The sequence below is a fragment of the Tilletiopsis washingtonensis genome (assembly GCF_003144115.1).
Source record: "Tilletiopsis washingtonensis strain MCA 4186 unplaced genomic scaffold FA09scaffold_30, whole genome shotgun sequence".
Taxonomy (NCBI): domain Eukaryota; kingdom Fungi; phylum Basidiomycota; class Exobasidiomycetes; order Entylomatales; genus Tilletiopsis; species Tilletiopsis washingtonensis.
In genome coordinates, this window is record NW_020312027.1 from 1 (window position 1) to 13,310 (window position 13,310).

General features: G+C 66.2%; 3 protein-coding genes across 3 annotated transcripts; 1 reads left to right on the forward strand and 2 right to left on the reverse strand.

The window, feature by feature from the left end:
- Positions 1-3,635: 3,635 nt before the first annotated feature.
- FA09DRAFT_194698 (hypothetical protein) lies at positions 3,636-5,025 on the reverse strand. The gene has a single exon (XM_025739406.1). It carries the CDS (start codon positions 4,770-4,772, stop codon positions 3,684-3,686), a length of 1,089 nt encoding a protein of 362 aa, XP_025594768.1. The 5' UTR covers positions 4,773-5,025; the 3' UTR covers positions 3,636-3,683.
- Positions 5,026-8,361: 3,336 nt separating this feature from the next.
- FA09DRAFT_363642 (hypothetical protein) lies at positions 8,362-9,602 on the forward strand (the record flags this gene model as incomplete). Its single annotated transcript, XM_025745611.1, has 9 exons — positions 8,362-8,473; positions 8,526-8,606; positions 8,658-8,744; positions 8,793-8,870; positions 8,949-9,026; positions 9,080-9,157; positions 9,211-9,288; positions 9,382-9,468; positions 9,520-9,602. 9 exons carry the CDS (start codon positions 8,362-8,364, stop codon positions 9,600-9,602), a joined length of 762 nt encoding a protein of 253 aa, XP_025594769.1.
- A 543-nt stretch (positions 9,603-10,145) lies between these two features.
- FA09DRAFT_347433 (hypothetical protein) lies at positions 10,146-13,152 on the reverse strand. Its single transcript, XM_025744805.1, has 4 exons — positions 12,546-13,152; positions 12,159-12,494; positions 10,379-12,107; positions 10,146-10,327 (listed from the first exon to the last, which is right to left on the reverse strand). Exons 1-4 carry the CDS (start codon positions 13,002-13,004, stop codon positions 10,254-10,256), a joined length of 2,598 nt encoding a protein of 865 aa, XP_025594770.1. The 5' UTR covers positions 13,005-13,152; the 3' UTR covers positions 10,146-10,253.
- Positions 13,153-13,310: the final 158 nt, after the last annotated feature.

Genomic DNA, 13,310 nt, shown 5'->3' on the forward strand with positions numbered 1-13,310 from the left:
CCTAACCCTAACCCTAACCCTAACCCTAACCCTAACCCTAACCCTAACCCTAACCCTAACCCTAACCCTAACCCTAACCCTAACCCTAACCCTAAGCCATGCGCAGGCTGCCAGCCCTGCCCACATTGAGGGCATTAAAAAGGGGTACCTTCAGGGTGGCATCAATCTTGATGAAGAGCCACCCCTCAGTGATGTACACCCAGTCTTTGAAGGCCTTGTGGTCACGGACCACAGGCTCCGGTGCGCAAGTGCACAGCTGGATGGGCATCACCCCAGAAGCCAGCTTGAGCAAGTCCACAGGGAACATGCTCACACACCAGCCATCAAGGTCCTGAGGGGCCTGATGGAGCGTCTGGGAGGGGTTGGGGACCTCCAGAGGGGGGAGTGCAGCAGACATCTAGACAGAGCTCTGTGTCAGCTTCGAGTGCCACTGCTGCTAGCAGAGAGACAGACTCACAGTGCAGAATGTGGGTAGAGTTGTGAGGGGAAGAGAGAGGGGGGAAGAGAGAGGGGAGGTTTTTGGCAGGGTGGGGGGGGATCCTGATGACCCACACACCCCCTCCCATTATGCCTTTTTGGCCTCCTTCTTTCTTCACCTGGACATTCCACCAACATTCCACAGAGCTCTTCCATCTTTCTGCTGACAAACTGGGCTGAGAAGCAAAGTTAGAGCTTTGTCTTAGTCTACAGCAAAAGCTAGTTACCCACTCACATGTCCTGACCAGGGTCATCTGAGCTGTGCTAGCCCCCACTTAGTTCTCGGACCCTTGGCCTGGTTGGGCCTCAGTTCCTTTCACCAGTGTCACCAATCTTCAGCACTGCATACGGGGAACAAGCCCTCCCTGTAATACAGCACCTCCAATTGGTGGCAAACCTGTATGCTGGTCTTTGTTTTGGTTTAGCTTCAGGAAGGGCAGTTCCCATCCACTAATCCAGTCCTCTCTCCAGCCTCAAGGCTCAACTTTTCGCCACAAATAGCTGACCAGCGAGGGAATTGAACCACAGACTCTCATTTTTGGGGTGGGTAGTCCCGCCAATAAGTTTCTGCAGCCCTTTTGACCGCTAGCCCACCACTGGGCTGATATCTGCTTCTGTTTTGGAAGACTTTATCACACCATCTCTGCCTGTAGCCTTTGCTGTGCAGGGACTTGGGCAGTTTGTAGCAGCTCTGTCAGCTGTGCTGGTGGACAATAGCTGCTGCCTGAGGGTGCTCTTGGTGGTGTAGAAGGTGCACAAGTAGGACAGAACAGGACAAGAGGCTCTTGACAAGCGCACTTCACATTACCAGTTTTTGAAGTCCTCCTGCCAGCTTCCTGTTTGGCTCTCCAGGCTGCTGTTAGCATCTAATAGAGTGCCAGTAGTAGCTTTACAGTTGACAGAAAGATTGGCCTGGCTGATTTGAGTATTGGACGTGCAGGTGAGGAATGACACCCAATACAGCGCATGAAGCTGGCCCCTGGCTGGCAGCTTGCCTGTCTGCCTGCTCCTGCTGCCTCTTTTGAGCTAGTCTTGCTGCCCTCAGGCAGCTGTAGCTGCTGGCTCTGCAGAGCAGTCATAGTCTTGCCCTTGATGCCCTCAAGCAGCATGCAGACAACCCTGACCCTGACTCTAGCTGGGGAAAGTGCAGGCCTAGGGTTGACCCAAACCCTGACTCTAGCTGGGGGATCTGCACCCCTAGGGTTGACCCTGACCCTGACCCTAGGTGGGGGATGCGCAGGCCTAGGGCTGACTCTGACCCTGACCCTAGCTGGGGGATGCGCACAGGCAGGGTTGGTGATGATGAGCAGCCTGTGATGACTTTGACAGACCCAGACGCAGACTGTAGCATCCCAGCAGCCCTCTGATGCTGCCTGCAGCGTGCCAGAGCAGCTGCAGAGTATCTGGAAGTCATCCACAGTGCGCCTCACTTCTGATCAAAAATCCCAAGGGGGGGGCCTTGACAGCTTGGCCATTTTGGTCTGTTTTGCCAACTATCTCAGATGATGAGCAGGTGGTATGAGGCTGCTACTGGTGCATAGCCCTGGTCCAGGAGAGCGTGTAGGTAGCTTCATATGCCTGCCATCTTGCCTATTGAGCTTGTCATCATCCGTGCAAGTTTTGTTCCCACGGTCTTGCAGATGACATCGAGCACCATCCGGGAAACGTATGACTCCCAAATCTTCTCTGGAGTCCTTTCTGACTCTGATCCACCTGCTGGTGCAATAAAAGTCCCAAAGGGTTACCTCTGAAGGGGCGCTACTTAGTAAATTCAGGTACTTTTTGCACTTGTGTCTAAGTGAAGTACCGTAAATATCCAACCTTCTGCACTTCTTTTCAAGGAACATGTGCATTGGGATACTGGCTACATTTTGACATGAAAAAAACTTCCAACCCCTGCCGGGGAACCCCTTCTAACCCTCCACCACCATCCCCCGTCCCCGCGCCGCTCCGCACGCTCTGCCTGCCCGCTCTGCTCCTGCAACACGCAGCTTCTCCGACGCGCCAATCTCCAGCGCTGTGGCGCCTCTTCTCCACCACCATCGCGCCCGCCGGTCTGCACGCTTCGCCCGCACGCTGCAGATCCCGATGCGCGCGGCGCCGATCTTCCTTCCCTGCGCCCAGGCCGATCCTGCGGCAATCTTCTCCTCAACCATCCTGGTTCCCATTGCCTGCGCCGCTCCGCACGCTCTGCCGGCACGCAGATCTTCCGACGCGCCAGTCTTCCCCGCGCCGATCTTCCCCGCGCCACTCCTGCAGCGGTCTCCAACCGCGCCGATTCTTTGCCTTGCTCCCCTCTCCATCACGCTCCGCCTCGCGCTTGGCCATCTCCCTGCGCCGATTCTGCAGCGCCGATCTTCACCACCACCTCCGCGGTGCGCCGGCCTCACGCCTTGCTCTGGCGCTTCTTGCCTGGCCTCTGATGCTGGCGCTTGCCCTTCTGCCTCGCTGCCACGCCTCCCCCCCCCCCCCCCCCTGCGCCGATGCCCGCGTCAATGCATTGCCTCCGCCACCACCACCCGCCGCAGCGGCGAGCCATGTTCTTGCGCATCTGCCTCTGACGCTGGCGCTTTGCCCTTCCGCTTCGCTGTCATGCTCCCCCAGCCCGCTGATCCTGCGGCGCCGATCCCGCATCTCCTCCTCCTCCTCCTCGTCCTCCACCCGCCGCGCCAATCCTCTGCGGCGGCGGGTCACGCTCTGCCCTCACGCTTTATCCTCGCGTCTTGCTCTTCCTATGATGCCGGCACTTTGCCCTTCCGCCTCGCTGTCACGCTTGGCCGATCCTGCTGTGCTGCGGCGCCGATCTTCTCCACGACCGCGCAAGCCATGCTCCGCCCTCCTTGCTCCCGTGCATCTCGCTTTGCTGCTGGTGCTGTGCCTTTGCGCTTCACGCTCACGCGCTCACGCCGCGCCAATCTTCTCGACACAGCTGCGGCGCCAGTCTCGACTCCTCACGCTCCCCTGCTGGCGCTCTGCCCTCACGCCTTCACTCTGCCTCCACGCTTCGCCCTCCAATCCGCTGCAGCGCTTTGCCGCCAACACGCCGTCCTGCGCGGCAGCAACGACGGCAACGCTTCGCCCTTGTGCTGTGCCTTCACACTCGCCTTGACGCTCTGCCTCTGATGCCGTCGTTCAACGCCTCTTCTGCACCACCGCCGCCGATCCGCCGCACGCCAACCTTCACGCTTCGCCTTGGGGCTTGGCCTTCACGCTTTGCCACGCTCCGCCTCGACACTGCAGTCTTCAGCGTCACGCCCGGCCCGCGCCTTGCTTCCTCTTCTCCACCGCCAAAGCTGGCGCTTCTCTGGCCACGCTCGCCTCTCGCGCCGCTCCCGCTCTGGCGGCATTGCGGCTCTCGCTCCTCGCTTCTCCTGCTCGGCCACGCCGGCGCTCAGCACTGCGCGAGGTATCGCCGCCCTGCCAGCCCTCGCGCGTTCGCCAGGCTCGACGCTGCACCCAAGTCGACGTCGGCGCTCTGAGCAAGCCCGCATCTTCTCCCCGCTGCGGACGCTTCTTGCGCCGCATCTTCTGGCTCCGCGCCGCCTCGTGCTGCCCGGCCGTCGCTGCTTTGCGCCTCCGCTACGCAAGTCTTTACGTTCAGAGAGAGGATGGCAACGGGGCCTTGCCGGTGTCGGAGCTTTCTGATGGGCCAGGATTCCAGGTGAGTGCGGGTGCAAGAGAGCTTTGCGTCGCTGGTCGTGGAGATTACGTGCGGCCGCGGCGCAGGAGGTGCGAGCCGCCAGGCGGCCCTTCTGATGTTGCCTGCGGTGGAGCAGATCGCCAGGTGCAGACTGCTGGGCAGAGAAGACTGCTCGGCTGCAGCAAGGCGCATTGCCCGGCTCGCAGCAGCCAGCTCTCGGCCTGTGCAGCACAATCTGGCGCTGCTTGTTGTCCTTGCGCCGTGGGTCACGTTTCTCGCGCGCTGCGTTGTTGGCGTGGTGCAGAGCAGACAGAGGGCACGCACACAGGCTGGCGGCGCGGACTGGTACGACCCTCTGCCGTGTGCACATCGGGCGAGCCGCTGCCGCTCTTGCGTTGCACACACGCTCGCTGCCGCTGTTCTTACACAATGCAGCGTGCGTGCGCTGCTGCGCTTGACAAAAGGATGCGCAAGCCGGCTTGCCGTCGCCCACGCTGCCCTTTGAGCGAGTCGATTTGCGGCGCGGATTTTTCTGTCTGCCGCTGTGCTGTCGCTTGTCGATGCGTCCTGCGGCGCTTTGCGCCCTGAGTCTACGCCGGGCGCTGCAGGTCATCGCGCGCAGCGCACGGGCTGCGAGCCGTCGATCTGCTCTCATTGAGCGGCCGGAGAGCAGCAGTGCGGCGGTGCAAGTTCGGTGAATGAGGATGCCGTGTTGCCCTTGGCGTTGCAGCCGGGAGTCCGGCGGAACAGCTCGTAGAGCCGCATGCAGCCCCTGCGCACGCGCGTCCGTCTCGTAGATGGCCGCTCAAAGCTTAGGCCCAGCTGCGGTGCGCCATCCTTGCGGCGGCACGTGCCAAGCCGTCCGTTGATGCGCGAGGACAAGTAGGAGCAAGGGCAATCCGGAGCGGGTCCAGCGAGAAGCGAGGACCGCAGTGAGTCCCTCTGCTCCATGCGGTTCCGCCGCCGCCGCTGTTGCCTCTTTGTGCGCCGCCGTTGCCGCGCGCCACTCCTTCTGTCTTGTTGCAGCCTGGGTCGAGCAAACCGCTGTGGCATGTCGATCGGATCGAAGGCTGAGCTTGCGAGCCGCCTGTCGCCGATGCTTGCGTGTGGCGGCGCAGGCCATGACGGTAAGTGCGGGCCCAGGGCTACACTTCTTCTGCAATGAAGAGGTTCGCCATCCTGCTGCTTGGCGCGCCGCTGCTGTCCTTTGAGCTGCGCCTTCTGCGGCCCGTGAGCTTCTGTCGCTGCGAGTCAACAAAGGCTGGGCCACACAGCCTGCGCTCGCGAGAGCGGCCGAGATGGCGCATTGCACTGGCTCGAACATCGTGCGCCCACACTCGAGCGACGGGTGGCCAGACGACAGACTCCTCCGTTGAACGGCCCGCGCATATTTCGACGCTTCGTCTGCGGCAGCGTCTCAGTGACCGCAAGCGCAAATGTGAGCAAGCGCCCGCGCTGTTGCACGCGGCGCTGTGAGTGTCCTGGAGGATAGCGGCCTCCATGGCTGCCTGAATGTCAGCTACGGCCTGACCGCAGCGCGACCAGTGAGGGTGCTGCGCAGCTGTGTCGATGACCAAGCACAGCCGTTGCCCGCAACGCTAAGTCCTGTGGCAGTGGGGCGCGGCGGCACACGGCGCGGACAGGATCTCTTGGTGCCCAAATGGCAATGACGGACGACGTAGCGGTCTTCCGCCTCACACTGTGGCTGATGCGCTCTCAGAGAGCGCCGTGACAGGTGACAGACGCAGTGAGTGCGACTGTGATCCACAGAGGCGCGTAGGGGGGTCTCCTCCGCGGCTGTGCGCCGCTTCCTACGTCCGATGCACAGCTGTGCAAGCCGAACGGCGCCGCACCGCCGGCGGAAGGACGTTGAGGTCCCCGACGGCGCATCAGCGGGACCGCCCTTGAACTGCTTGCTGACGTGAAGCGGTGATACGACTAGAGAGAGCCAGATCGCAGTCGCGCCGAGCCAAACAGCCAGATCGGCAAGGCCGCAGAGCGTCGACGTCAGCCGAGGCCCTGCGTGCTGGCGCTAGCAAAGCGCAGGATGCGCAGAGCACGGGAAAAGCGTGGAGATCGAGCGGCCCGCATTGATGAAATGAAGGAGATCTAGCCCGGCGTCAGAGCAAAGACGATGGCGCAGACGCGCGGCGGCGCCACGTCTCCAGACCGCTCTCAGGCAAAATGGACGCGGCATGACCACCGCGCCGTTGCAAGCGCGCTGGCTCGGCTCAAGCTGCGCACAACAGCGCTACTGTGGCGCACGAAGCGGCAAGGTGATGCAGCACGGGCGAGGCAAAAGGCCGGCTAGATACGCGAGTGGGGTGGACGCCGCCGTTCATGCTCTCTCCCCGGCGCGCGAGGCCCGACTTTCCGCCGTTGACAATCCCCCAATTCATGCGCCAAGGCTCGCTTCGCATCATGCATCACAGTAAGCGTGCTAGCATATCGCAAGGGTGTGCGCTGTAGTCTTGTACGCTGCGGCCGCGGCGGCAACGCACCGGCATGGAGCGACCGACGCCTAGCGCAGAGCCCGCCAGCACGGCGGGGCGGTCGTGCTCGCCCGCCTGCGCGGCTTTGCGTCCCGGCTGTCCGGTGATCTTCTTGGTCAGGGTGCAAGCGTTGCCTTCGCTCCACAATGGCGTGGAGGCGCACGTGTGCAAGCTCCTGCTGCGCTGAAAGCCCGGCTCTGAGCGCGAGCGACGACGCAGGACAGCAGCAAGAGCATCCGCCTGGCGCATTTGCCGCTGCATGCTACTTCCGCCGATGTCGAGCGCTGCCGCCTTGGCCAGTCGGCTTGGCCGTCGGCAGACGCAGTGCCGGGAAGAGAGCCGTCTGAGCTCCTCGTACCCGGCCGCCGCGGCACGCAGCGCTGAAGGAGGCAGCTCGCCCTCGAATTCAGCATAGCGCCGCGGCCAAACGCAAGCAGCCGCACAGCAGGATGCTCACGGCGCTCCACCATCGCCTCCGCGTAGGGCAATGGCAAGTGCGGCGGAGCTGGATCTGCTGGTCCACGGCGGCCGCAGAGTGGGGCGCCCTGCAGCGTGGGGCAAGCTCGCACGCACCATGCCCCACTATAGACGCCGGCACACCTCCCGTTCATCCGGCTTTCATGCGGCACGGGCACCTGCGATGCGGCACAGATGCACGCGGGAAGATCGCTGCGCCGCAAGTACGGGGCGGGGAGGTGCGGCCCGGGTGCGCCACCGGCCCGAGATCGCCGCAAGGCCACGCATCGGGCACATGTGCGCGGCGTGGCGCGCCCCAGCGGAGCAGCATCGACGCCGCTGAATGCTGCGGCTCAGGCACAGGGCAGTTTGCAGCCGGGCCTCGCACAGCAGCAGGCTCCGCACCAGGCCCTGCGCGCCGAGGAGAGAGCGGCGGCGGTGGCGGGCCGCCGTCTGCGCCGCGCTGCAGAGCGGCGACGCAGGACGGGCCCGCGGCTCGGCAATGCGCTGTGCCCGGCGGCCTGGCCAAGCGAGTGCCTGTATCTGGCGCCCGTGCCGGAGCGGCGGATCCTGCCGCTCTGCTGCTCTGCCGCTCTGGTGCTGGGGTGCCGCTCTGGTGCGGTGCCAGTGCGGCGGCGGCGCTTGCTGTCCTGCACACCGGCCACCCGGAAGCCCGGGTGCTGCTCCCACGCGTACGACGGCCGCGCACGGGCCGGCCAGCGACATGACCGCGTGTCTCCGCCGCCGCCCCACCGCCGGCGCACCTCCGCTCCAGTGCAGTGCTACGGCACACAGCTGCATCCATGGGCCGGCAAGAGGGTCGCGCTCTGCAGCAGCAGGCATCGCCGAAGCCGCAGGGTCAGCAGCGAGCGCGCGCAGCAGCAGCCGCAGCGCTGCGAGCGGGCCCGGCGCATGTGCGTCGCAGCGCTCGGCCCCACACGCTCTCCTTCGCACCCAGCGGCAGTGCTCCCCGCTCAGCACTGCATCGGGCCTCATCTCGGCTCAGCTAGGGAGTTGGGGTGCGCACAAAGGACACTGCGCTGCGCAAGGCCCGCGCTCGGCGCCGCTGCTCCGTGCCGCCCGCAGCGCACCCTCGCTGGACCCCACATGAGCGCGATGAACGGCAGCCCTGTGGCCGGCGCATGGCACACCCGCAGCAGCAGTGCGCTCGTCTGCGCGTCTCTCATGGTAGCCCCCGACACGACCGCTCACGCCTATAAGACCAGCGCCCTCGCCGCTGTTCACCCATCACCATCCACCACTCCCACCGCACTCCACACCTCACTCTCTCTCAACATGCAGCTCTCGCTTCTCCGCCTGCTTCTCGCCGTCGCGCTGCTCTGCGTCAGCGCAGTCGTCGCCGCGCCCGGCACCGACACGCCGGCCCTCGAGCGCCGGACTCTGGACGGTGAGCCGCACTCCGCACAGCGCCTCTGTTGTCCGTGCTGACCCTTGCCTAGGCTGCTTTGCCGCCAAGTGCTCGTGGGATGAGACTTGCAAGCCGGCGACGTGCGTCAAGAAGCCGCACCCGGGCCCCAAGCGTGAGTCGCTGCCGGTGCCGCGCGCCACGCTGCCACTGACCCTTCGCGCAGCGTGCCACCCCAAGTGTGGCAAGACGCAGGAGTGCCGCGACGGCCACTGCATCAAGAAGTACACGCCGCCCGTGCACCAGCCCAAGAGTGAGTGGCGCGGCCGTGCTCTGGCTCCTCTGCTGACGCGGCACACAGAGTGCTGGCCCGCATGCAAGCATTCCGAGGAGTGCCGCGACGGCAAGTGTGTGCGCAAGCACGCACCCGAGCCCAAGAGTGAGTGCCGCCGAGGGTGGCATGGAGGCGAGAGTACCGCAGCGGGTGGCACGGAAACATCGCTGACACGCGCCGCAGAGTGCCACCCGGAGTGCAAGCATGGCTTCGAGTGCAAGGACGGCCGCTGCGTCAAGAAGCCCGAGCCCGTGCCGCAGAGTGAGTCGCCCCCGGACACTGTCGCCTCGCCTCAGTGCTGACGCCTCGTTCAGAGTGCCACCCGGAGTGCAAGCATGGCTTCGAGTGCAAGGACGGCCGCTGCGTCAAGAAGCCCGAGCCCGTGCCGCAGAGTGAGTCGCCCCCGGACACTGTCGCCTCGCCTCAGTGCTGACGCCTCGTTCAGAGTGCCACCCGGAGTGTAAGCACGGATACTCGTGCAAGAAGGGCCGCTGCGAGCCCACGCCCAAGCCCGAGCCGCTCAGTGAGTTGTCAGACGTTCGCTGTCTCGCGCCTTGCCGGCCGTCACTCGTGTCGCGTCTCGTCGAGCGTCACACGCACTGACGCCACGTCACAGAGTGCTGGCCCGAATGCAAGCAGCATGGATACGAGTGCAAGAAGGGCAAGTGCATCAAGAAAGATGAGCCCACCCCGCAGCCGAAGGGTGAGCGCCCCGCAAGTCCTCTCGTGCCTCTTACTGACCCCTCGCCGACAGTCTGTCACCCTGCCTGCCCCCGCCACGAGGAGTGCAAGGACGGCAAGTGCACGAAGAAGCAGACAATTCCCGTCCGCACCTGAGGTGAGCGCTCGTCAGGCCCTGCCGCTGCCTGCTCGCAGCGCTGACCACGCCTGCCGCACGCAGTGAACGGTCCGCTCGCTGTTCGCAAGCTACAGCGTCGCTTCCAGCATGTCATCAACTGTCGCGACACCCACACACCACAGCACCGCCCCTCCTCGTACCCAAACACGTCGTGTCCCTCCGCCGTGCATCTCCGCCGTCACGCTCCGCCCTACCGCACCGCTCCAGCACATGTCCCCGACGATCATGTCTCTGTGCTAGCAATGCCACGCTCTGTCCTCACCTTGCTGCGACTCTGTGTTCTGCCTGCGATTTCGCGCGGCGAGCGGCGAGCATGCTGTCTGACGCACGCGCCCGTCATATCCCTTGCGCCGTGGCTGCGGTCCCGTGATCGCGGCGAGGCGGCAGGGGCGGTCGAGGCGCTGGCAGGCGACTGGCTCACTCGCGCGCCCTCGACTCGCACAGGACGCCGCGTCACAGACAAGCAGTGGCGCAGAAAAGGGCCGCACACGCTCACACATCAACGCAGCAGAGTTGAGCCCCTCACGCCTCGTATGCGCGCCGATGAATCGCTGTTCGTCATGAGAAAGGATACAGTACACGCTCGAGGGCTGGCTTGTTCATTACGCCGGCCCGAGCTCAACAGGTCCTCAGCGACGGCGCGCCGCACGTCCCAGCACCTCCGTGATGACGACGAAGCCGACGCCCGCGCCGAGTCCGATCGCTGCAGGCCGCACGTCAGCTCTGCACGGGGTACATGTATGGCGGCACTCACCGTAGCTTGGAATCGCGCCGACGTCCAGCAGGCTGCGCAGCCAGCCCTTGCCGCTGCGCGCATCCTCCTCCAGCAGTGCCTCGACCTGCGCGTCGGCATCGGCCGCCGACTCGTCCTTCGGCTGCGCAAAGACGTCGTCGAGGGCGCTGCGCGTGCGCTCGCGGCGGCTGTCGCGCAGCTCGGCGCTCGGCGCCTGCGCATCGACGCTCGAGAGGCGCTCCAGCACGCTCAGCTGGTGCGCCATGTCGTCGACGAGCAGCGCACGGCGCGCCAGCGACTCAAAACGCCGCCGGTCGACCATGACCATCGAGCGCTGGCGCACCGAGCCCTTGCCGTCGGGGCCGGGCGCGAGCGTCGTGATCGGCACGAGGAGGGTGGCGGGCGCATCCTTGGCAGGCGCGTCACCAGTGGCAGGCGCGTCCGTCATGGCGGGAGCCTCGCTCGAAGCGGAAGCGTTAACCGGGGCAGACGCGCCGGCGGCTGAGGCGTCGTGCGCGGTCGTCGCAACGCCCGCAGGCTCAGCGTCGGGTACAGACGGGGAATCGGCAGCTTCAGTTACGGTTGTCGCGTCAGTGGCGGAGATCGCGTCGATCGTAGATGCAGCGTCGATGCCAGGCGCTGCATCGGCGGCAGATTCGATCTCATACACAAAAGCGGCGTCGGTGGCGGAAGTCGAGTCGCTTGCAGCAGCGGGTGCAGCGTCGGCGACGAGCGCGGCGTCGGTCGGCGCAACATCGACGGAGGCAGCCTGCGGCTCGACGAGTCTTGCCTCATCCTCGACCGCGACCGGAGCCACGGTGCTGAAGAGGTCGAGCAGCCCGCCGGCCTTGGGCTTGCGCTGGCGCATCGACGAGCGGCCGAGCGTGCCGTCCGCCGTGCGCGCGTTGAGGACCGGAAGCGCATCGTCGAGCACGCTGTCGTCTGCAGCCTCGGGCTCCGGCGAGTGGATGCGCCGCGCCGTGTCGAAGCGCCCGAGCGACTCGTCCTCCTCGCTGAGCGAGATGCCCAGCGCCTCGAGCTCCTCGGCGTCGTACGTCGACGCGCGGTACAGATTCGTCTTGGCGCCGGCGGCGAGGCGCGGGCGGAATGCAGCCGAGCGCTCGACGTCGGCGTGCTCCTCCTGGAACGCCGGCGACGGCTCCGTCGACGCAACCTGCGTCTGCGGCAGATCGGTGTCGATTGGTGGCGGCGTCTGCGGCTCGTCGAAGCTGCCGGTGGAGCTGCGCGACGAGCCCTGCGTCGAGGAGCTCAGATCGCGTATGTGCGTGAGTAGCTCGGCAGCGTCATCGTGCTCGTCCCCCTGCGTCGAGGAGCTCTGATCGCGCTCGTGCACGAGGTCGAGCTCGACTGCGGCGAGGCCAGCAATGCGCTCGTCGCGCTCATCGCCGATCTCGTCCTCGCCCGCGGCCTGCAGCTCCTCGTGCGTGAGCTGCGCAAGCCACGGCTTGGCAGGCGGCGCCTGCGCGTCGCTGGCGTCGCGCGGCGAGTCGAAGCTCTCCTGGCGCTGGCGCACAAGGCCGTCGGTGCCCGCGAGCTCCGATGACGCCGAGCGCCGCGGCGACGAGGCGTCCGAGCGCAGCGACGAGATCGACGAGGAGCTGCGCAGGCGGCCTGGCAGCGCCACGAAGCCCTCCTCGTCGAGCTCGCCGAGCGTGGGCGACTCGAAAGACTGAATCATCTCGCGCACGGCGGCGCAGTCGCGCATGCGCTTCAGCGTCTGCTGCTTGAGCTGCGCCAGTGTCAGCAGACGGCAGAAAAGGCCACGCTGCGCACTACTCACGGCCCGCTGGGTGCCCGCGCCCGGCTGCTCGCCCTGCTCCGGCTTCTCCGCCGCATCCTCGGTGCGCGGCCACTCGCAGTCGCCGTCGGCCCAGATGCGGCTGCGCAGGCAGTCGCGGCGCAGGCGGCGCGCCGCGGCGATGATCAGGCGCCGCCAGCGCTGGTTCATGCCGCGCTCGGCCAGGTCGCTCTCCTGCAGGCGCAGAAAGGCGCGCCCCGAGATCGACGCGCCGCGCACAAAGGCCGAGAGGTCGGCGATGATCGGCGCCGGCAGCAGCGCCAGCGCGTGGGCCAGGTAGAGGGCGACCTGCGACGGCAGCCACAGCTTGGGGTTGTCCTGCAGGAGCGTCAGCTCGTGCAGTGCGTGACTCTTTGCTGCTGCACTCACAGGAAGTGCCTCGACGGCGGCCAGCAGCTGCTGCTGGCTCGTCGCGGCCGGCGCCTTGTCCTCGCCGTCGCCGCGCTCGCGGCGCGACCACTGCGCACGCGCATTCGCGGGCGAGTGCAGCGGCTGCGAGTTGGAGCGCGCGAGGGCCGGCTGCGGCGACGCCGGCGCCGGATCGGCGAGGCGCAGCGCCGGGCGGGCGGCACTGGCGTGCAGCGACTCGCTGCGCGGCAGGGCAGCGGCCTCGTCGCCCGCACTGCCGCTGCTGCTGCGCGCGGCGTGCGAGTGCCGCGGCGACGCACGCTCGCCGTCGTCGGGCGTGAAGCGCGGCGCGGCACGGCGCGAGGGCGTGAGGAGCGAGTGGGAGCGCGTGAGGTAGGAGTAGCCGTGCGGCACGGCGCCGCCGGGCGAGAAGCCGGCGACGCTGGGCGGCGGCGGCGACGGGCTGGGCGCGGCGGGCATGGCGTGGGTGCAGCGAGTGTGACGTGCGGCGCGGTGGATGGTTGTCGCCAGTGGAGCGTGGATGGGTGCAGGTCGTGAGGTCGTAAGGGGTCGTCAAGGGCGTGAGGGGTATGGGAGGTGCGCGGTGGATGGCGGACGGCGGTGGTGGTGGGAGAGCAAGATGGCGGCGGCGGCCTGCCCGCTGCTCGCTCCCACGTCCAGGCACGGCAGCAGCGTGTTGACGCTCAGGGGCGCTTTCCTGCGCTGCCGCCGGCACGCACACGGCGCGGCTCCTGAGCGCTCCTGGCGCGCGTCGCACCCTGCGCG